The sequence below is a fragment of the Pieris napi genome, chromosome 23 (assembly GCF_905475465.1).
Source record: "Pieris napi chromosome 23, ilPieNapi1.2, whole genome shotgun sequence".
Lineage (NCBI taxonomy): Eukaryota > Metazoa > Arthropoda > Insecta > Lepidoptera > Pieridae > Pieris > Pieris napi.
The window spans coordinates 2191996-2217100 of record NC_062256.1 but is presented as its reverse complement, the minus strand read 5'-3'; the positions used below and the strand labels follow the sequence as shown (position 1 = coordinate 2217100).

The 25105-nt window shown below is 33.3% G+C and overlaps 1 protein-coding gene across 3 annotated transcripts in view; it reads left to right on the top strand.

Moving 5' to 3' along the window:
* The first annotated feature begins 206 nt into the window (after positions 1–206).
* The window catches only part of LOC125061094 (la-related protein 1), a 73019-nt gene continuing 48120 nt past the window's right edge, over positions 207–25105 (top strand). For all 3 annotated transcript variants that reach the window (XM_047666291.1, XM_047666290.1, XM_047666289.1), the window contains exon 1: positions 207–1012. In XM_047666291.1, coding sequence (XP_047522247.1) covers positions 668–1012 — 345 coding nt within the window. In that variant the 5' untranslated portion in view covers positions 207–667. The remainder of the gene's footprint in view (positions 1013–25105) is intronic.

Below are 25105 nucleotides of genomic sequence, written 5' to 3'. Positions count from 1 at the left end.
ATAACTAATAAAAATTAAAAATTTAAATAAGCTCATTGTATAGTAATACGACACATATTTTTGAGCTAATTTATTATTAATGAATATATATTTAAAAAATAATTCACTCGACATTGCTTAAATGGATTTTTTGCTTCAAATTATTTGAACGCATCTCTATTCAACCACTTTAAGCGCCCTCTGCTGTCAAAATGTCGTTTTGTAAAATTAGAAGTCAGCCTTCTGCAAGTTCCGTGTGTGTTGCGGAAAATACCCTTTTTGGGCGTCCGACCACATGTGTGAATTGTGAACAAAATATGGTTTTTGAGTGATTTTCGGTATTGAAAGACCTGTACGGTGGTGTTATATACTTCCAATTGTTACGAAAACGACTCCTTGTGTTCAAGTGCTTGAAAAAGTTGGAACAAATCGACGGAAGTGAATTTTTTCGATGTAAATACGATCGGTACAGGGTCAACCTGGTGAGCATTGCGATTTGTGCGCATATATCTCAGTGACCAAGTTTTTGTTGGATAGATTAGTGATACAGATTTGACCTTCGATATTTCGGGAAAGTTTTTCGATTGCTAGTTTTGTTGCAAGCATGTGTTGAGGTTCCATGGCGTCGCGCTCGTGATCGTCGGTTGGCGCGGAGCGCGCGCCTGCACTTACATAACTTAGCTGTGGTATGGCCACACAGGTCTCCGTTGAGGGAAGCGGACCCTCTTATGCGTCAGTGTTAAATTTCGGTGGTGCGGAGAGTAACAAAGAAAACATTGAGTCCACGGAGGTCGTGGAAACTCCTCCTCGACATGAAGACGAGGGGGAGGAAGGTTTTGTGCCTGTGGTTTCGCACACGAGAAGGCCAGGAAAGAGCCGCAGAGAACGGGAGCGTAGGGCGGCTCCTCGGGCTCATAACAAGGCATCGCAGTCACATTCAGAGCCCCAGCCAGCTCCTGAGCAGCAGCAATCAACAGATCCCCAGCCTAAGAAATTTGTCGAGGCTCCAATACCCAAAGTTAACCCTTGGCAGGTTAGTGATTTCTCAGTGCTAAATCTTTTTCATTGAAACTTTTTATTATATAGTAATAATCTACATATATTTTTGATATATACACACTATTGATCCATATGCATCCATCATAGGTGCATATAAATGACTAATTATTGTGTAAGTTTGTATGTGCATAATGTATAACATACAATTTATATTATAATTAGTAGTTATGATGTAATGTTAGTACGAGCACAATAATATTTTAAGATTGACGTGTTTACATAGCTCACATAGTTATATGAAATTCTCAAAACTTAACACTTGCTGTTATCACCATGTTTTTCTGACATAACCTTAAAATTTATTTCCTGATAGTATTGCCTAATGTTGAATATTTAAGTGTTATGTAATTTTTGCATCATGTTTATGTGTTAAAATAAGAACCATACCACACTATGGCTTTGGCTAGATCATTAATGTGATATTTAAAAAAAAATATCTTAAATTGAAAGTACTTTGTCATCATGCCAAATGACAACTTAAATGCTCCACTAATAAGAGATATATTGTTTACTACAAGACAACTTCTGTTTTGTCAAATTATGATGATTTGTCCATCACTCATCAAATTATGGACTTAAAAGCAATATTAAAAATTATACATTGCTGTGTAATAGGTTTTCAGGGTTATTTTTTTAACAGTTGTAAGTATGTTATGTAGTAAGTCGGGTAACATTATTTGTAATATAAACTTGAGAAATTGCTGAAGAACTGGCCAGAACTCCCTAGTAGTAATATCTACTTTGGCATAAACTCAGATTTAGGGCTGATACTTATCTTAGTTTGACTACTTTGTGTTGGAAATGTGTTAGTTTTGATAAATTTGTGTCATACTATGCACTAAGTCAAGAATCTATCTCTTACACTTATGTGACCATAAATATACAGCCTCTGCTTATTCACCATGTTTACCATAAGTATTTCATTATACAACTAGAAAATTACAGTAATTACTATTAAATTGCTTATTCTTGATCAATGTGCACAGGAAGTCCCCTATAATGAATCAATGGATTTCATGTGTATGGAAAATTTATTTCAAAATAAAATCTTTGGTAGTTTTTCTTCCATAAATCATTAAGTTAAGGGTATTTTACTTCAATGTGTTCCAGTCTGTCCTAAGATCAATTTGCACGAAAATCAAAGTATCATCATGTCACCATAATTGAATAAATATAAAGTCAAGTTTTATATTACATAAATTGAATTTATTTTTCGCTGGAAATAATATTTTTTATCTGAAATTGCATTCACTGCTTTTAAAGATAGTGTTAATGTCTCTTATCTTTTTGTTGGTTAAGTATAAGATGTTTGTATAATTTTATACCAACAATTTGTAGAAGGGTGTTATTTGTTTGCAACTTTTCTTTTTTCAACCTACCTACTTTTTTACATTTATTCTTGTGTTAAAATTTTATCTTGAAATAATCATTAGGAGCAATAGCATGTTAAATTTTAATTAAAATCATCAATTTTTGTCCTTCTAATGAAATATTTATTGAAAAGCAATTTAACTTTAAAATTTGATTGGCTGAATTCATAATTAATAAATTATTGGTCTAATTTGTTACACTTTAGAGGTCATTTGTTAAATAGAAATATTTATATTCCTATATATCAATTCTGCTTTTATGTAAATTAAAAAATTCCAGTGCTGAATGACTGATGAAATTTTATATGGAATAGAACATAGAAAGTTACATAAAGTTATATAAAGTTCCTTGTAGATAAGTCATTACTATGCATGTGAAGTTGAGAAAGGCTAATTATAAAGATAAATTACAATAACTAATAATATTTAAAGTTTAAGTAAGTACTATAACAACTATAATTTGGGTTCATATAGAGAAAAGTTTTATTGTTTTGTACACATTTATTTAATGCTGCTGTTACCTTCAGGCTTCAACTGCATACAGTTGGATAAAAAGTATCTGATATTTGTTACTAAGGTTACAAATACTAAATGGTAATATGTTTAGTACCTACTTCATTTAAGTTAACTTTTTAAATTAATTAATTTAATAATGATAATATATGTTAATAATAATTATATTTTTGGAAAATGTGTCTTCTGTAAGTGATACTTTTCAAATATTAGATAATGCATTTTTATGCATTTCAAATTTTATAGACAATACAGTGATTACGGATTACATACAATAAATACAATCTTTATTATCTCCAGCTAAGAGAGTAATGCTGTTATAAATGCATAGTTTACTGGTGAAATATTATATTATTCAGGATGAATTCAATTCAAGGAATGAATTATTGTTTTAAGTTACTTGTCACACACAACAAAGCACTCACTTGCTCTTAAAAAATATTAATGAAGCAAAAACATGTCTATGTCCCATGGGACTGCACAGTGCACATGTTGTTAGGTGTTCTGACCACATAAATAGTTAAATAGTAAAAAAAGTTTCTATATTTTTTTCAATTACGTAAGGTGACCAACTTGTGATTAATTGAATAAGCTTGAAACAACTACTAGTTATAAAAATAATTTTCCTTTTACTATAATTGTTAACTATGATTCATATTAGATAACAAATGTATTACGATAGATTCTTTACTGACTGTAATATATTATAATAGTAAAAGAGATATGTCAAAGAGTTTTTAATCTGAGGTAATCAACCTATTAGTAAGACATACTAATAACTTTTTCTAACTTTGGACAATGTCTTTCATTGAAATCCAACTCATAACAATGTTTCCTTTTAATTAAACTCAGAAACTTTGCTTATATTTTCCATCACTTTATGATATTTTTTTTAAGAAATAGTAAATTTGTGTTACAAAGCATGATATCACAATATATAAGTATATAAGATTTTTGTTAGTGCTTTATTAAAAACAAACAAAAAGAACAAAACATATTTACTTGTTAGTCCGACAGCTAGATTTTCCATACAATTTGTATATGTAATTTAATTTTTAATGAATAAACGTTTGTGCTTAGATCCAAATTTGTATTATTAACTATTTGATTTTAGTAATGAATATAGTTTTTAAACTTGTGATTTTCTATGTTTTTTTTATCAGATCAGTGCATAATTTTTAATAACTATTGTTACTGTTTCATTACCCTATCTTAATTTTTTGGAGTAGGCTGAAACAAGAAATATATATTTATGATTTTGGGATCTATATATGAGAAACTAACAAAATATTAAATGACTCTTACTCGCACACTTGACCAGCCTTCGTTTTTTGCCACATGCATATTTCGTAAATACGCTCTATTTTGTATTATATTACGTATTGTGTAATGAAAGATTGCCTTTCGTCTGTGGCTTTGTTCGTGCAAATTATATGTAGCTATACTATTTAGTAGGTTTTGATCTCACTTAATGTATTTTTTTATTCATATAGGCACTTACTGACAAATTATTACATTTAAAAAACCACAGAAGTTCAATAATAAGTGCAACATATATATAATGTATTTTTTTATTCATATAGGCACTTACTGACAAATTATTACATTTAAAAAACCACAGAAGTTCAATAATAAGCACAACATATATATAGAGACATTACATATTAATAATACAAAAGATCACAAATAAAAAAAATCTTTTAAGTATTAATGTTGGAATAATGGCTGCTAATTTTAATTAATGTCTATTATTGTAAGCCTTTGGGGAAGACCGAGATTATTTATTTAAATATTTAAATAAAAAGACTAACTATATCTAAAATTATAGGATAATAACTAGGTAGAGTTATTAATGACAAACTACTTGTAGTTTATATATCAATTCAATGTGTAATTTCATTATTAGGTTTAGACTTATAGTTAGTTGATTGCTTCTTAGGTAGTCTAGAATTTATACATATTTGAAATTTCATGAATGACATGTTTGATTATAACAAAATGTCCCATTTCACGGAGTGACGCCAACTCTTTTAGAATAATTTACCTCCTAGAACCAATTTCAAATATCCTTAAATATCGGTTCAAAACTCCTAAAGGTTTTATTTGAACACTCAGTTTGTGAGGTTATTTTAAATGTGTATTAAAAATTGTAGTTTATATTTGGTTTAGTTTCGGCCATACAATTATTAGAGGCGATGAGAACTTGGAGAAACGTAGTTGGTAACACAAAACCAAAAGATCACGTGGTCGTTCACCAACCAGATTGGACCGATCGAGTGAAAGACTCATCGTCCTTAAAACTGTACATTGTCATAAGAGGCGCTGGAGCGAAACCGGTGGAAACAGATAGTCAGCTCAAGACGCTTTCTTGCTGACCACGTCGTTCAGACATGAGCTGCCGATTAAAGAGAGAGTTGGTTAGGTATTAGGCTTGGTATAAATTGTATAAAATAGTGAGTTTTCTTAGGAATTCTTTAGTTGTCTAAAAATCCCCCCAGACACTCGATTCCTCCTAAATTTGGGGGGGAAATCCCCTGACTTCACATATGTTTGTCGTAAAAAAACAAGTTGTTCTTATGTTAAACAGTTAGAGGGACTTTTAAATAGAGTTTTAAGTAGTTGATACGTTATCACTTCGTGGTTTGGACATAAATATTTAATAAACTCATTAAACGGTTAAAAATCTAATTATTTACAGTGAATCGTGCATTAATGCATTTTAATATGAAGCTAAGCTAAACACGAAAGGTATTGTCGTTATTGACGCAAATAAAAGCAAATTTTAATATAGAGTAATTAGTTTATTGTAAAGTTCGCTCCAAAATTGGATTGGTTGGTTGATTGGGCTAAAAAAGGAATTTATTTTTTTAAGTGACTCGTAATTGACTTCAGAGGAGTTGTTCGGATTAATACCAGCAGCTGAGTTTCATCATCGGACGTCGAGGCAGAATACGAAATTCCACCCGTATCACCTCGACGTCCGTCGTTCCACAATTGAGCGTTTTTTAAGGCAGTTTTTGCCGCGTAACACCACTATGTGAAGTATTTCCGAACCAATTTCACTTAAGGTCCTTCAAAAAAGGCCAGCAACTCACTCGCGAGCCCTCTGGCATTGAGAATGTCCATGGGCCTCGGTATCACTTAACATCAGGTGAGGCTCCGGCCCGTTTGCCTCAGAAAAAACAAAAAACGCGCTGTATCTTATTAAATAATTTCGAAAATTATAGATTAAGGGTCTGTTTCACAATGTACGGATAAGTTCTACATAAGTTCCAAATTAGCTATTTATTACTTATTGGTAGGATAAACACAATTGTTGCGTTTCACGACTGTCAGGTAGCGCTATCTGTCTCATAAAGTCCATCATAAGCTATGAGTCCGATGAATGTCAAATAGCACAATTTATCTTCCAAATAATTTATGTGTTGCATAGCTATTTGGTACTTTATCCATACATTGTGAAACAGACCCTAAATATAATACATGACACAAATAATCGCTGTGGTATTAAGGACATTACGTTAACCACAGTTTAGTTGAAGATCTCTTTCTGAAGATGTTCCTCTATAATTTTTAAATTTCGTTAATTGGGAACGCTGTTTCAACGTTTCGAAGTTGACCGGGTTCGGCAACGCTCATGAGAAGCCGGTCAAAACAACATTTTTACTTTACTTTTATGATCTTTCGTTTGTTTTAAACAAAATTTCGAAACTTTTGTTCAACTCCAACAATTTGTAACATTTCAATGGACTAAAATTAAAATGCCACGTGTTTTTATTATCAAAGAAATAAATAAGTCGTGAAGGTGAATAATTTCACCATAAGCCCTTGTCTATCCTCGATCATAAAAATTAACCTAATTGCACCGTTTTGACTATACTATGACTATATTAATGGCTTTTCAACAGTGCTAACACAATTTGGCTGAGACGAAAATTAAAATTGAAAGTATAGTTGAGCAATGTTGGCCTTCAACGTGCGACTCTCATCCCTGAGGTCGTAGGTTCTATCCCCGGTTGGACAATGGACTTTTTTTCTCGGGAAACCGACATATCCCAAAAAGTCGACGGCGTGTGTCAGGCACAGGAGGCAGATCACCTACTTGTCTATTAGATTGAAATATGATCATGAAACAGATTCAGAAATCTGAGGCACAGACCTTAAGAGCTTGTAGCGCCACCGATTTATTTATTTATTTTTATTTAAAGTATATTTATAGGGTAATTGTACAGATTTGTTTAAATAAATAAAATATTTTCGCAAATATAGGCACCTAAACCTAAAAGCTCGATTGTTTCAAAGAGATAAAGAGAGAGAGAGAGAGAGAAAGAGATATTCGGATCCTTTACCTGGGTCTCGGTTTGAAAAGAATAGTCATTGTAAAACAATTGTATAGTTAAATGTGTGCATATCTTGTAGAACTATTCATTATTTCTGTTCGCGGAATCTATTTATTGTCTCGCCTTTTATGATATAATTTCGTAAGGAACAGTTTAGTAGCTTAACTTGTAATGCAAAGTTATTTTGGCGGTTGTTTTTTTATACAAGTAGCTGTGCCCGTCTTAATATGTTTGTTTATTAACCTTTTTAGTAGCTACATACCAACATATGGAACTATGCTATGCCATTGAGACTGTTCGATTTTCCGGAATAAACACCTTAGTACTAAATAAAACTAAATTTTTATCTTTCCAATTTTTGTCTCCATAAAAACCTATCTAAGAAATAAATAATTACTTTTATTTGTCCAGCCGTCTTCGAGTATTGAGCTTAGCAACATCTTGCGATTCATTTTTAAATATTGATTCTCTTATCAAGCTAGAAGGATTACTAAATTAAGTTTGCATACTTGTCGAAACTGTCGAAAATAAACTATAAAAAACATCAAATTATTTTAATGTTATTTAATAGCTACTGAATTCTTACACGCATTACAAGTATAATCAGTTTATTTTAAACCTTATCGTTAAGGATAATTGTGTAAGCTTCATTATATCCGAAATTATCGATACGCACTGATAAAGTAATTTGATTGCGATATAGCCACGTTGTCGTATTAAATATGCAAGCACAAAGAACAAGAAAATTTGGCATAGGTGCACAGATTATAAGGGCAAGGCTGATGCAGAGTTGGCTCAGTGGTTGTGTGTTCGAATCACGGCAGTGCACCGGAACCGGCATGTGTTGACCCAAATATCGTTGGTCAGGCATATAAGGCTGATCAACTGCTTGCCTATTAAAAACAAGAGTGTGTACGTATGTACGCGCGTCAGAAGTTTTTTGGTGTAACAACATAAAAATCTACGATTGTAGAAAAAACGACACTAACAATAGAAAAAACTTTGATGACTCATTGGTGTAATGGTTAGTACCCCCTGACTGCGAATCCAAATGTCCCGGGTTCGATCCCCGGCTGAGACGAACATCGATGTGATGAGCATTTGGTGTTGTGCTTAGGTCTTGGGTGTTTAAATATGTATAATGTGTCTATCTATCTATAATATGTATGTAGGTATATCCGTTGCCTAGTACCCATAACACAAGTTTCACCAGCTTAGCATGGGACCAGGTCAATTGGTGTGAAGTCTTTTAAAAAAAAAATTAAAATGTTGACTTTAGCTAACTTCAGGGTGTCGGTTTTTTGTGACGGTGTGCGCATGCATCGTAGAAATTTACTCACATAATTTTTCCCTAACGCGTCAAAAGAAGTATAATTTCAAAAATATTACGAAATCTAAGGCCAATACCTAGAGGTTATAGCGCCACTGTTTTGTTTGAAGGCTGATGCGGGATTCTTTCAGTTTTATTAGCGGCTGTTTAAACATAATTTTTTATTAATAACATACCGTTTGAACAGTAATATTGATTTTTTATTAGTCACGTACACGAACTATGGATTGTAGGTCAATTTTATTAACTATATTTTACCCTAGAGTATTAAATTTGTTGATTTATATTGGTACCTAAAAAGGCCGATATCGGTAGTAAACGATTTGTTTAAAGGCACAGAAGGGATCAGACCTTTTCTAAAATTCTTATGACCCCCTCTATGTAACATACATAATTTTTAATATTAAAAATTGAATTGTTCACTTTGAGGAAGAAATTATAAGGAAGTTGTCGACGAAACACTAAAGTATATCTTCAAAACATAAAGGAAAAGTGAAATTCAAGTTACAAATAAAATTTCGAATAGCCCCATTAGCAATCGAATGGCCCCCCTGTGGGGCGTGGGTGGGGCCCACGTTGGGATGCACTGGTCTAGACAGATATATGTGTGTATATGTATATATATAAATTTAATAATATCGTAGAGCACAGATACAAATAGCGGTATTAAAAATATTTTTGTCTAGAGTTTTCAATCCTTTCTCTTCTTTAACTAGCGAACTGTGGCATCTCGGTGGGGAGATGCGACCTACAATTGTTTAAAAAAGAGAGCATATTTCTTCCGCAATGGCCCGCTAAAATAGGTGGAGATGACTATATAAAAATCTCCTTTTTACCTTTAAAACGTTCAAGTATTACGTAACACAATTTTTGGAGATTATTGGACCCCCCCCCCCATGAACTCGCCGTAACGTTTTTCAGTACCCAAGTACAGTACTGTACCCAAGTCTAGTAAAACGTTTCGTGACCACCTAATGACTCTTTAGTTACTATTATGTGGTGTAAGTAGAAAATAATATTAACAATAACTCGTAATTCATTCCCGCCCCGCATCGTAACGTTTTACAAAAAGACCCCCCCTCCCAAAATTCGTTACGTAATACTTGAACGCTCCCTTAAGAAGTGGTCAAAGAAGTATGTCTGCCTCTAATAATCCTTTTAAATTAATTTGCAATTAATTAAAACATCGAAAGACGGCGAGCGCAAATTCGTTTTTATAATCGAAACTGTGTTACTGTGGTATTAGGTAAAGTTAGCAAGAACAATATATTAGATATTTCATGTTATCTTCAAGGCCATTTGACGACAAAGTACGTCACATTCGGTTATCGTAGGAAATTCGTCAGACTTAATTTAAACTATTATTTAAAAACTAATTGCCTAGTTTCTGTTATATATTATTTAGTTATAGTTAGTAGATTAAATGATGATTGATGTTTGTTGGTTAATCAGATGACTAAATAAATTTTTTTTTGTCTGTAGCTGTTGGAGGGACAAACGATATATTTTTAAGGAATACCAAAATGCAATTATACTACAACTAGCCGTTTCGCGCCCGCTTTGCTGGACGAATTAAAATAAATTTTGTGTTTCATTATTTTATTTTTTTTCATATTTTTATTATTCTTCTTTTTAACTTCCCGCTAAGAAAATTGAAATATTTCGAAAATCGAGTTTTTAACAGATGTTGACGTTTTGCGGTTCTAGGAAGCCTCTTTTGTTTTTATTAGCGGGAAAAATTTTCATAAAAGTAAAACAGACATAAAAAAATGAAGGAACGTTGGAATTAAAAAAATGTGGTTTAAGCGTGAAAGAGCCTCAAACGAACACCATTTTCTTTTTATATATTATATAAAGAAAAGATTATACTTAGTTTATTTAAATTACTCCGTTTCATCACCGTACGAGCTGTAATAACTCCATATATCAGCCACATCACCTTGAATGCTAGAACACGGTTTACGGCCCGCTTTGCTAGGCGAACTAGGGTATCGATCTCCCGGTGGAGATCTTCCCAAGGAGATACGAACTCCAATTGTTCAAAAAGAGAGCATACCCTTTTCTCCATCAATCCGTTTCCGGTTTAATGGGCGTCCCGTAGGGCTCGTTTTCCCACCTATCCCATAGGCATGTTCCAGTATTACGAAAGCAGATTTACTGCAATAAATTCTCCCCCCCCCCCCCTCCTCTTGTCAGGAAAAGTAAGAAAAGCTCTCACGTATTAATTTTTTGTAGGAAGCCTCGAAAATGCATTTCGTTGTCATGCATAGACAATGTGTGGGTAATATGTGTAAAAAAGTAAATAATTATTCTCTATGATGCTTACGTAATACTTTAACAGCCTCTTTTAAAAAAAATGCAGTGGCCTTAACTAAGAAGTAGTGTGTGGCCTCGATAACATTTGGGTATGCCTTGCAAAAAACACAATGCTTAATACAATCATTTAATAATTTTTATATAAATGAAGAATATTAAAAACACAAGAATTTTATTAGTTTAATGCGATAATCGGGAGGAAAACTAACAGTCTTTAAACGTTACTATGAATAAGTTATTTATTAGTGTAAAGACGACAAAACATTTAATTTAAGGGGAGGGTAGTAAAAGGGGTTGCGTCAGTGATTCTAGGATATAATAATTTTCAAGGTGACGTCACACATGTACGACCTTGCATATTACTCGCAAATAGCTATTATATTGTGACTACTGTTTTAGCACGCGTAATGTTTGCGTACGAATGCCAGAGCCTAAAAACGTAAATAACTTACGGATAACGACTCGTTGATTAGCAATGTGATATGATAAATTAATTGAATATGAATTTTTACTTTGTGGCTTAATATACTTGCTCTGATTAGCAGTAGATGCTATAGAAAAAATATTATGCGTCAACATTAGAGCGGTGAGGTTTCCACTCTTGCTTGTATTGTAGTGGAAACTCGTGGGACTTTTCCTTATATGTGTGTATTTAATACATGCTGACATGCATATAAACAAATCTGGTGAAAAGTCTGTGAAAATCCCTTAAAGCCTACGTCTGGCTTTACGTATGAAGCTTTCTTCATCAGTTATGAAATAAATATAGAAATTTGAGGTCTTATGTATGGTTATTGCGCTGGAGTCCTTTTCTATAGTCTTTCTGTTCGTTTTTTAAGGTAGTTTTTGCCGCAAACCACTACTACGTGAAACCCACTGAAGTATTTTCGAACCAATTCGACTTTTGTTCCTTCAAGAAAAGCTATTCTTAAAAGACCCACAATTGTTAGCTTTCTTCCCATTGAGTATCCATCACTTAACATACAACAAACTCCCAAGCGAAATTAGCGAATTATCACTAAATAAATTCAAAGCTCTCGTTAAACGTAAATTAATCAATAAAGCTTTTTATAAATTTGATGAATATTTAAATGACCCTCATCCTTGGGATTGATTTGCTCCAGTTCAAACAATTTGTATGACTCAAAACTCGATTAAAAATAGTGGTGGAAAGTTTTTTGCCTGCTCTACGCCCTTCGCTTGCGAACTGGTAGTAAATGTAAATAAAACTTTTATTTTGACGTTCATAAGTGTACTTGTTTACCTATATGAATAAAGTTATTTTGACTTTATTAAACTCTCCTTTGATGGAGACGTTTTGTGTCGAATATGACAAGTTGCAACGTAACAAAGCCACTGACCTTGTGACCTCTACGTATCTCAATATCGAATCTGCGTATGACAGATGACAAATGCAATCTGGCAGACATCCAGATGAACATGACCTACGCCCTTGAATGGTATTGATGGGACTGCTTTTCAAGTGTCTCCGTAACTTCTGATCATGACAAGAACTGCCCCATGGTGACCAATACGGAGACACATTTAATCAGAGTTTAAGATTGCATGGCTTCTGTGTTGGTCATCGATTTTTATTGCCGTTTTCGTGACGATGATTGGTTTCTGTGGATGTGAATGCAATTGCCGTGATTCGAACCACGACTTCAGGGCTGAGAGTGGTACGCTTAAGCTACTAGACCAACACTGCTCTCTTTGTCTGATAGAAATGGCGTTCATATGACGACATTCAAACTCAGTAACCTTCTCGTTTAGTACAATATTATAATAAACTAGCTGCCCCCGCGAACTTCGTTTCTCCTTAATGTGATTTTACTTAGCCTACCTTTTTAGTACATATCAACATGGAACATTTTGCTATGCTACCCCAGAGACTGTTCGGTTTACTGGAATGAAATCTTTTTAGGTTTTTCTGTGAATTTATCTCTATATAAACCTCAGAGTTCAAGTGATTAGTTTTTAATTAACAATTAAAAAATAGGGGTAGATCGTAAAAAATATAAACAATAAAATTGTAAAAAAAAAAATTGGGGTGGACACCCCGTATCGCTTAGGGATTTGAAAGATAGATAGTAGCCAATTCTCAGACTTACTGAATATGCTTAAAAAATTTGATAAGAATCGGTGGAGCCGTTTCGGAGGAGTATGAGAACGAATGTTATATATTAGATAATCCAATTAGCGTAATTAAGCTAAGTATTATATTATAAAGCTGTTATCGAACGGGAACTAATCGTTAGTCCCGGTTGACTAATTTTATTATTGTTTATTTCGTCATAGTGATCAGCCGAACGGTTAACATTGGACCAACGCCAGTCACTAATAATACCCAACGCAACCTTACATTACTTTATCCTTACTTTTGGGACAATATTATTTGTCGAAGAAATAATTCGTATAGAAAGAATATTCAGTTATATGACTTTAAATTAATTAAACGTATATATAAGACAAAAAGACAGAATAAATAAAAATAAAATATGTTTATTATGGAATATAAGATACACATATCACTTATTCCACATCATTAAATTTGAATAGAGTTAGGTAGACATTCCTACTCATCGGCAAAGAGGGTGTAGGCCGAGAGAAAAAATCCAGCGTAAAAAACTCTCGGTACTTTTTTAAATTAGCAAATCATCAAACAACGAAGCAACCGATGCACTATTACATTTGAAACTAAAATAGCAATGGGCTGGTCATGTAACACGATACCTGGACAACAAATGGACAGTAAAGACTGGCAGGCTATTGGCAAAGATAGAGACGTCGATAAAAAGGGTTGGAGAAGACTTTAATCCAAGAGGGGTCCATATAAACATATTACTACTAAGTAGCTATGAGTAAATACTAATATTTGAAATGGAACTTAAAGAATATGGCAATAAAAAATAATTAATAATATTTGTATGAAAATTATTCCGCCTCGGTGACGCGTCTAATTTCTATAAATTCATTTATTTAACACACAATATACATTTATGAACGTCAATAGAGAAATACATTTTAAATGCTTCTAATATTACATATTTTACTACCAGTTGTCAAATCATGGGCGTAGAAGGAAAAGAACTGGCGATAAATTCTGCGCCTCTCTTTTTAATCGCAATGTTTATTGTTTTACAAAATGTTTGTAAGGAGCTGCAACCACTACACCATGTTCCACATGACAACTTTAAGTCATTAATAGTTCATTAATAATAATAAAAAACATATAGATCATGCTCAGGTAAATTTCTTCGTTAAAAATGACTTAATTAATATCACGTAAAATTTGGTTATTGTTAGCAAAGCCGGTCATAAAACTATTGTATGCAAAAATTTAATACAAAAGGTTTAGCTTTTACTACCATAAAACAATTTACGAAGGGTGCAAAATCTTTTAGAAAGTCGTTAAGCCGATTTTGGGTTTACAAGGCACTTCCTAGAAGTCGGTACAATGTGATGCGTGGTATTTTTAAATGTTGGTGCTAATAATTTAATAGCTAAAGAATAATTATAAACAATTAAAGAAACAGTATATGGTACATGGCAGAGAGGAATGGCGTGATATGGAGGAGGCCTTTATAGTACGAGATCCGACCGCGTGATTTATACGTTCATATGTTTGATTAATAAAATATAATTTTTATCGATATTTATAACTAAACCAATGCAGATCCGCAAAGGTGGCCATCCAAATTTGGCCGCAATTAATTTTAATTAAAATGTAATTACAGTAGAACCTCGATAACGTAAACCTCGGTAACATAAAAACCTCTGTAACTTCAAAAAATACTATGTTCCCTTCCCATCAGAGCCCAAAACCTCTATAACTTAAAATACGCAACCTCTATAACTTAAATAAATAATCTCTGTGTAGGCCCTCAGCAACTAAAAGAAATGTATCCACAACCTCTATAACATAAAATTGTTTGTGAATGAGTCATTTTGAAAGAGTGTCAAAACAAATGGTTTGGGTATTTATTGCTTGCACGTGTTTACTAATGTATTGTTAACGTAAACAATACATTACCTATTGTTTGCTTTATCTAAATTCTTCAAAGCTTTGCGGCGGTTAGCTTTGTGACAACGACTTACTTGCATCATAAGTTAATGTATTCTCCTCTCTATTTGTCATTGAAAATCAAATCGATTTAGAAACAGTGAATTTTTTAAAACAAAAGAAAATCACAGAATTTTTTAAGTAGACTAAACCTTTAGTTGTTGTTTTATTTTTATGTTATGTAAGTAATGTGAATAAATATGATTACATATTTAATTTTCCATCCTTCTGATGCATTCAAGTAAAAATGGGAACAAGGGTACATAGAAACATGTACATACCTCTATATTAACCTTTACCTAACATAGAACCTTGATAACTTAAAACCTCTATAACATAAAATATTTTGTGTTTCCCTTGGACTTTATCTTATCGAGGTTCTACTGTAATTATTTATTTTTAAACAATTACGTTCACTTGTAATTGTTAAAAAATATATTTCATTAGAAAGAAATATACCTGAGATACCGAGAAAGTTCAAGGTGCCATCCCTCACTTGGCCGCAACCTAATGTCAGCCAGGTGTAAACAGGTATAATTTCGTTAAATATATACGTTCATAATGTATTATCATGTTATACATACCAAATTGAAGATTAATTCTTTCCCTACATGATGAGATATAGGTGCCTATGCAAAAATGCCCGCAAATAGTGATTGCCAACGATTAAAGATAAATAAAAGCGAGAGAAACTTAAGATAAACACCCCATGTCGAATAAAGATAGAGCATCCCAGCTGCTTGTCGTTTTTATGCTACTGCGCATGCGTCCATAGATAAGGTGCTCAACTAGTAGCTCGCGTATTTGCTTGGAGTTTAAAATACTCCAAAAATTGAGCAGTAAAAATAATATGTCATAATAATTAATCTACCAAACTAGTGTTTTCAATATTTTTTTAATTATATTCAACTAAAACAATATTTTTTAACTGTGAAACGTCATTTTAAATATAAAATTTATCTTTTAAATAAATTTTGCCACCTTGCCTATGGACGCATGCGCAGTAGCATAAAAACGACAAGCAGCTGGGATGCTCTATCTTTATTCGACATGGGGTGTTTATCTTAAGTTTCTCTCGCTTTTATTTATCTTTAATCGTTGGCAGTCACTATTTGCGGGCATTTTTGCATAGGCACCTATATCTCATCATGTAGGGAAAGAATTAATCTTCAATTTGGTATGTATAACATGATAATACATTATGAACGTATATATTTAACGAAATTATACCTGTTTACACCTGGCTGACATTAGGTTGCGGCCAAGTGAGGGATGGCACCTTGAACTTTCTCGGTATCTCAGGTATATTTCTTTCTAATGAAATATATTTTTTAACAATTACAAGTGAACGTAATTGTTCAAAAATAAATAATTAATTACATTTTAATTAAAATTAATTGCGGCCAAATTTGGATGGCCACCTTTGCGGATCTGCATTGGTTTAGTTATAAATATCGATAAAAAATATATTTTATTAATCAAACATATGAACGTATAAATCACGCGGTCGGATCTTAGCCTATTATATTATGACTTTCCACTAGAGTCACTGGGTGGTCACGAAACGTTTTACTATTGGGTACAGAAAAATGTTACGGCGCGTTACATAGGGGGGGGGGGGGGGCAATAATCTCCAAAAATTGCGTGATTTAATATTTGAACGCTCCCTTAGCCAAAAAAGGGCACATAGAAACCTGTATAAATATAAAATTATCTGAATTAAAATGCGATTAATTATTATTATTAGGATTTATGTAAATATAACATGATTGGTTCATTTAAATGTTTTATTTATTTATAGCTTATGCGTGGTCAAAGTTTAACTAAAAATATTATGAAACTGTTACGCAAACGTGATTTTTATTCTATCCACTATTATAACTTTACAATAATTTAGGTTTTTACTTTTACAATTTAGTCAAATATTGATGATAACACATGGTCTTCACAACTAACGATCTATTACCAGACTTTATCTTTAATGTTATTGTTTTATATATTATTATAATCTATTTTTAGAGCACTTTTTAATGATTGTGTGCCAACGCTTTAGGGAGAATCAAGATGTCCTGGGGATTCTAGGGGGTTTTTAGGGGGTAATTTATACTTACAAAATTTTTTTCTTATAAAAAAAGACGCATAATTATATAATATTTATAATACTGAACTGAAATATCAAAATGCTGTAAAACTCCAAGTTTGAAATATACTACTTGAGTTTTTGAGGTATTTTTAACGTTACCTCTCATACCGAGGTTACAAAACTAAATTGTAGTGTTTTTAATCGATATTTAGGGGCAATTGAAGTTGGTTCTAAGAACATTCTCAATTGGCATCTATGGAATAGGTCTGATCTATATTGACTCTATGTTCATGCGCACGCAACAACCCGTCGTAGGGCGAATGACAATTTTACCTTGTCATGCTGAACGCGCGGCGTTTTTTGGCTTATAGCCAGACATTTCGTCTGTCACCGTTACATTTACTTCTTTTTATGGATATTTATTCATCTGTGGACGTATTTAAGAAAAAAATATGTACTATTTTAGTTGGTTGATTTCTACGTAATGGGTAATATTCAGATCAGGTAGATTCAGAGTGCAATAATGTGTGAGATACTTAACTGGCCATAGAGTCCTATTTTCCCTAAGGGGCCATCCATAAAGTACGTCACACGAATTTTAGGACTTTTGAACCCCTCCCCCAGTCCTTGTCACAGGTTGTCACATTTTTATAATCCCCCCTCCTGATGTGACGTCACACATTTTTTAAATTTATCTTTAAATCGTTACCATTCAAAATTCTCGTGAATTTGAGTGTCTCACTTGTATGACAACGCCGCTCTAGAAGTTAAATGACGTTGCATGAGAGATTTTCGCATAGCGAGAATGCTAAATTATTAATAAATATAGATCAAGTTCGTAATTTTTTTATTTTTTTATTCACATCCAAACTTTGCGTTTTAGTATTTTAAATTTTAACATGTGACGTCACAAAAGTATTGACCCCCCCATGCCCCTTGTCACACGATGTCACACTTCGGTGATACCCTCCCTCCCCATTAACGTGTGACGTACTTTATGGATGGCCCCTAAGTGGGGCAAGGGGTTTCAAGCGTAGAAAACCAGCCTGAACGGTCCTGGGTAGATGTGATAATTCTAAATCAATAATGTGCAATTTAATAATGTGTGAATTAAATTATTATTAAGGACATTATCAGTTTGGGTTAAGTCAACCACAGATAATAGAGTAGATTTTTTTAAATGTATAAATTAATAGGCCGTTGCATAGTTGTGTACACGAAATGTTGTTGCGATAAGCGGTGTAGCAACCAAATTAAAAATAAACTAGTAATCTATACCGGTTTTACGGATTTTTCCAGGCGCCAAAGCTGAATAAAATCAAAAAGAGCATAAAGGCCAGCAACGCACCCACAGGGTGTCCATGGGCTGCGGAAGCTGCCTTTTATTTGCTGTTCTGTAGACTCGTTTGCCCTCGATCCCTATCATATTGAATAAATATTAACAAAAACCCCAAGTTCTATTATAAAATGTTATATGAAAAGTATTAGTTTTGTGCGCATGAGTGTTTCTTTTACAAATTATATAACGACATATTTTACTAGTAATACTATAGGTCAGTTATCGAAAGCTGGCGGGTTCACAGTACTCACACTAATGCAATTTCACATACAGTATGTTTCAAAATAAGATTTTTTTGCCATGCTATAGATTTTAGTCCACTCTGGTTTTAGTAAGGTTGGGTGGGTTGTAAATAAATAAAAATGTGTCAAATACATATAAATATAAGGTGCATACGAGGGTGGATCCAAAAGTTCTAAGCAAGACCAAGAACGTGAAAGAGTAGTTTGTGTATATAATTTTTCATTTTTCGACATAAGCTCCATCTAGCTCAACACACTTCACTTTTACTTCACTAACTATTCTTTCAATACTCCTCTTAGAAACCCCAGTCACATCTGATGTCAAATTAAATATAACATTTTTTCAATGAACTGTTTTTATTAAGATGCTTAAAATAATTAAAAACATTGTGCACCATTTCACGAGATTGCCCTGGTAATGTTTGAAAAAAGATCAACATGTATAAAATAATAATAATATAAAACAGTAAAGATCAACATAAACAGTAGCAAAAGAAAAACAATAACTGTCTCTTTTATACTCAGAAGCTTGACCGAGCGCGAGAGAGATGGACAGTCTATTCATGATGTATTTGTGATTGTATTTCAGTTTGACATCACGTCTCGCGCTTATTCACAGACACTACACAAGCACAAAGTGTAAATGTGTTGAAGCCACCAGCTTTAGATAACATACCTATACTATTATTACTACTACTATTAAAAATCATAGTAGAGCCACTGGTTGTAGCTTCTATGAATGAGATCTACTAAGTATGACTTTTGTATGTCAAAAACGTATCCGAAATTTACGATGTGACTTACAAGTATTCTTATATAAGTACAGACAAATTCCAGCTACATTTTTATAATATAGAAGATAATGCGCTGGCGCAACTATTTAACTGATTAGCGGGACCTTGGATCGATAAGGAGGCATCGATCTGCTAATATCGTGTCGTCTTCGTTGCTCACACGGGCCTATTTACTGGTTATATGCTTTGCAGTTCATGACGTGCAAGAGGTGCTGGAAAGCCTGTCGAAAAGCTTTAGAGATTTGGATTTTATAATTGTGATTTAAATACCTATGTAACTTTGTAATGGCTTTAATAGTATTTTTTCGCCAAAAAGCAATTCCTTATTAACATGAAATTATTTATTATCAATTTTTTTACCTTCACTCAAAATACTATATGTAACAAACTTATACGTTTATACCACGTGTATATCTTTTGAAGGTTAGGTTTACATACTAGTAGCGCCATCAATGTGTCAGCCTACGAACTATTCAGCCCACCCAATATATCAACACATGGTGTAGTACAAAAATAATTATTTAAATATATTTAGTACAAAATTTGAATAATATTATAATTTTTTCAAAGTAGATAATGTAATCGAGAGCAGTGTTGGCCTATAGGCTTCAGCGTGCGACTCTCGACCCTGAGGTCGTGGGTTCGATCCCCGGCCACCCGGCGTACCAATGGACTATGTGCGCATTTAACATTCCCTCGAACGGTGAAGGAAATAATCGTGAGGAAACCGGCTTTTTACACCTAAAAGTCGACGCCGTGTGTCAGGCACAGGAGGCTGATCACCCACTTGCCTATTAGACAAATGATCATGAAACAGATACAGAAATCTAAGGCCCAGACCTAAAAAGGTTGTAGCGCTAAATATACTACGAAGGCCTTGTTGGAACTATCCAAGGTTCGCTCCTTAGCAGAGAGGAGAACGCGCGAATTCATTGCCTCCCCGCTGTTAATCCAAAAGATTCCATAAAAGACAACGATAAAATATATAAAAAAAAAATTGTTTATTTATTTTAAGCACATATGCATAGCATTACAATGTGTAAGATTTCGGAATCCTTTTAAGTAAGAAATACCTGTGTCAGGGTTCCCAGCTCTTCCATAACAAACATAATTATAAATTCCTTAAAATATGTATAAATATATATAATTTAATTACATCTTTTATGTTAAACATTTCTAATTTGATTTTTCAACTGTTATGAACACGCCTGAGTACATGAGTGAGTGTGTGGGTGCAAATGTGTGAGTGAGTGAGTGAGTGAATGAATAAAGTGTGTTACTACATACTAGGTCTCAGAAGCGTCTCTAACACTGCGTAAGGTGTGTTCATAAGCCAGTCCATACTAGTACCTCGTCGCCGTATCTAATAAAATCATCTTTAGTTGATGTCAATGACCAATGCTACAAAAAGTGCTAGTTTTTGACGTCTCGTGGGTGTTTCGTGCCGCCTGTGGCCGGTAAATTGGCGATTATTTGAAACTGATATCGTCGCTGTAGAATGACAGCCCGTATGTCAAAAAACCATTTATTTTTTAGTCTTAGACTCTTATGTCATTTAATTGGTGGAAAATTATAATAATGAAGTAAGGATTTATGTTATTAATAAATAAGTCCTTTTTCCCATCCAAAACTATGGACACATAATGATATTTTAAAGAAAATTGAAGAAATTAATATTTTTTTTCGTTTCCCGTAATGTTTGGTTCTCTGGACATACAAGGTTATCACTCTACAGCGACGATATATTGTAAGGTCTATTTTAACGTCTTGCACAGTTTACACTGTCATCGACATATTTTAAAATAAATATTTATATTTATTGCCAACGTACAATCAGTATTTACAATATTCTTAACCTACATAATAATAATAATCTTAATATATATAAATTACGCGTCACGTTGTTTGTCCGCTATGGACTCCTAAACTACTTAACCGATTTCAATCAAATATGCACACCGTATGCAGTTTGATCTAACTTACAAGATAGGATAGCTAAAATCTTAATTTATAACCGCAATATTATTTTATTGCAAATTATTTGATATTAAAGAACCAACGTTTCACATAAGCTACAATTTAATGGCATAACCACCAAAAAAGCATGGTGGTCCTCATGACTGGTGTTCACCTACCGTTTCCCTTGAATAGTTAACTACTATATACCTAATATAACAAAAACCATAGCCACAGCAACGCTTGGCCGAGTCTACTAGTCTATATATATATAAAAAGAAAATGGTGTTCGTTTGAGGCTCTTTCACGCTTAAAATTAATAATTCTTAATTCCAACGTTCCTTCATTTTTTTATTGCTATTTTACTTTTATGAAAATTTATCCATACGGACTTCACCGCGGAAACATTCGGGGAGGCTTCCTAGAACCTCTAAACGTCAACATCTGTTAAAAACTCGATTTTCGAAATATTTCAAGTTTCTTAGCGGGAAGTTAAAAAGAAGAATAATAAAAATATGAAAAAAAAATAAAAAATAATGAAACATAAAATTTATTTTAATTCGTCCAGCAAAGCGGGCGCGAAACGGCTAGTAATTGATAAATAGAAAATTAACACAAATTTAAAAAGTTTGGTTCCTGTGGCAGTGTACCTCTAATGCTTATATTTCGCTGAAAGATGAAAGCAGAATATAGTATTAATTCTACGTTTTAATTAACTTGATGTGTACCAGAAATATTTTTGCTAATTAGTTTATTACATTGGTATACGCTCTGTTTTCGTATGTGTACGCGTACACACTCAAAACTTGCCCTGAACCGTGCCAAGATACTAATATTCAAAATATAAAGTCTTTTCGTGGCCATTACGTGATAAAAACAGAAGTTTTTTTGTATAATTGCGCAATCGTGTAAAAACAGCTATCGGCTGGGTGATGATATAATACTTTAAAGTTCCTAGACGCTTGTCGCCGTATGATTTTTCATAATGGCCCCTGAAGTGAGAAACTATTCTGCGATATATCCAGCATGTGGTGTTCTCTGTCGATCCAACGGTTTCTGGTACGGATCACGGAGTTGAAGACTCTTAGTATTGTGTTAGTAGGTACTTATTTTTTGACATACAGAAGTTAGACTACTAGAACTTTTTGATTCTGTGTAAATAAATAATGTGATAAAGAAAATAGGCTAACTATAGTAAATATAATTTCAAATAATTATATTTACTATGACAAAGCAACAGTAATAGGCCGGTATAAAAGCATGATTATTAACATTACATCAGCTAGAATCTCAGTCAGTATAGAATCGCTATCCACCACAGGTATTCCACAAGGTTCTCATCTGGGTCCTGTCCTATTTACTCTTTTTGTAAATGATATATGTTCGTTGTGTGTGTTTTATATTTGTAATTTGTTTTTGTGTGTAAATAAATATGTTTATAAAGAAGATAGGCTAACTATATGCCATATATAATTTCAAATAATTGTATTTGCTATGACTAAAGTACATCAAAGGACGCATTCTATCACCCTTCGCAATTTTGTTCGAGGGTTGACGGCCAAGGGCGTTGTTGGGGTGTACAAGCGTGGATTAAATTACATTTTTGGCAGTTTCGTTTGCTAATATTGAACGTGAGACGAGGAGAACTTTATAAAACTAAGTCTCATTACGCAAAAATAAAACATATCCTTTGACAGGAGAAGTAGCGTTAAGTGTGCAGTATATATATGACTTATGTTCTGTTTGAACATATAAATGTATAATAATAATTTATTTATTGCAAGAAAGGTACAAAAATGTTTGGGGGGTTTCAATAATCTCCAAAAATTGAGTGACGTAATACTTGAACGCTCCCTTACCCGAAAGGGTTCAGATCAATGGTACTAAAGGAAGTTAAGATATTAGGATAACAAGAAAATAAATGTATAGAAAATAGATAAACGGGCTTAATTATTATTATAATTACATACGTTATATGTACCGCAATATGACGTACTAAATGCACTTTTACCACATAATATACTTGAGAAATGAACGTATACTAATTACTCAACTGGCTTGACATTTTTGTCCTAATGTCCCGGGGAATATAGGCTGTATTACCCGCTAATAAGATCTAGATTGGTATGCAATTATTATTAATACGAATTATGGCGAATTGATACCATTTGTAAATGATGCTTGGTTTGATTTGAGGACGGGAGCGATTTAATTATTTTATAAAAGCCTTGCTTTATTTTTTTATTAACACTACAATGCAAGTATACAGAAATATAGTACAGTAAAAGGAGGGCAACTGCCGGCTTGTGAGCGATCTCTTCCAGACAACCTATGTTAGAAACAAAATTAGATAAGTTGAGCGCAAGAAGTGCAAAAGTACTTAAGACATATTTAAACACAACTAATGGAACAAAGCAAAACAATAAAACAATCAAACTAACAATATTATAAACAGTGAAAGGGACAATAATAAAAAAGGACACATGAAAAAGTGAAAGTACACATGAATCACGATAATTTCAGATCAGTTAGTACGAATGTTAGTAACAGTTTATTTTAGTTAATTGTAGCCAGGGATTAGTTAAAATTAATGCATACAGTATAATATGTATTTTAATCAAATTTAAATCTAGTTTCATCAGCTGTCAAAAAGTTTGACATATTGGACAGCGCTAAAAACGATCGTGTTACGAGTTACAATGTGGACCTTAAGGTGGGAACTGACCAAAGTTACGATGTGTAATGTAGCATTCGCATCGAGCGTGTAACGCATCGAGCATGTTACGCTGTGTATTAAAATCGGCGTAACATGCTCGTCAAACGTCTGTGCTCCGCTTTCGCCGCCAGTGTTCACGAGATGGCCGACAGCGAGGACGCGTTGGTATCTTTGATTCTACTTAATTATTGTTTCTGTCATTGATAGCAACTTTGAAAAACCAAATGATTACTGGACTGTATAAAAACTTTGTACGCATGTCTTCGATCGCTTTTGAAGAACTGTTGAATTTATTTGCTCTGGATGAGCTGGGTTCCACAACACTTCCTCTTTTCTTCCATTTTATAGAAAAATACAGAGATTTTTCTTTGTTCCACTCCATGTTTGATTGATTGATCGATTGACGTGTGATTACTCGCGACGCGCGTGCGCTCGGGACGACTTTTGACAAAGAGCGTACTGACCGAACCGCGTAACACTCAAAGGATTCGCCAAAAAACCGACTGCCGGGTGGAGCACTCAAAGCGAGCAACGAGCGGCTCGTTGCTCGCTGGTTTCCCCGTAACACGACGTACTGACTGCACGAATGCTCGCTGTGTAACATTACATTACATGTTACATTACACCTCGTAACGTTGGTCAGTTCCCACCTTTAGATTATAATTCATTTCTCAAGTATGTCAAACATAGAAAAATGGTTTGACAGCTCATGAGATTTAAATTTAATTGGCATTCTATGATAGTACAGAAGAGTAGTAGATGCAAATAGATGTTTTTTTTTTGGAATATTTATGCACAGTTCAAGTTGTCAACTAATATTTTTATATGAAATAGAAAAGCGTAATCACCCAATTTTGTCAATTGACAATATAAATCGCTTTTTTCTCATGACATGTTCCATACAAACATTTTTTGACACAAAACTGGTTCCGATATCAAAACTTGATTCGGTCAAGATTACAAAAATGGTCGCTTGGCTTGTTGCAATACGAGATGCAAGTAGCA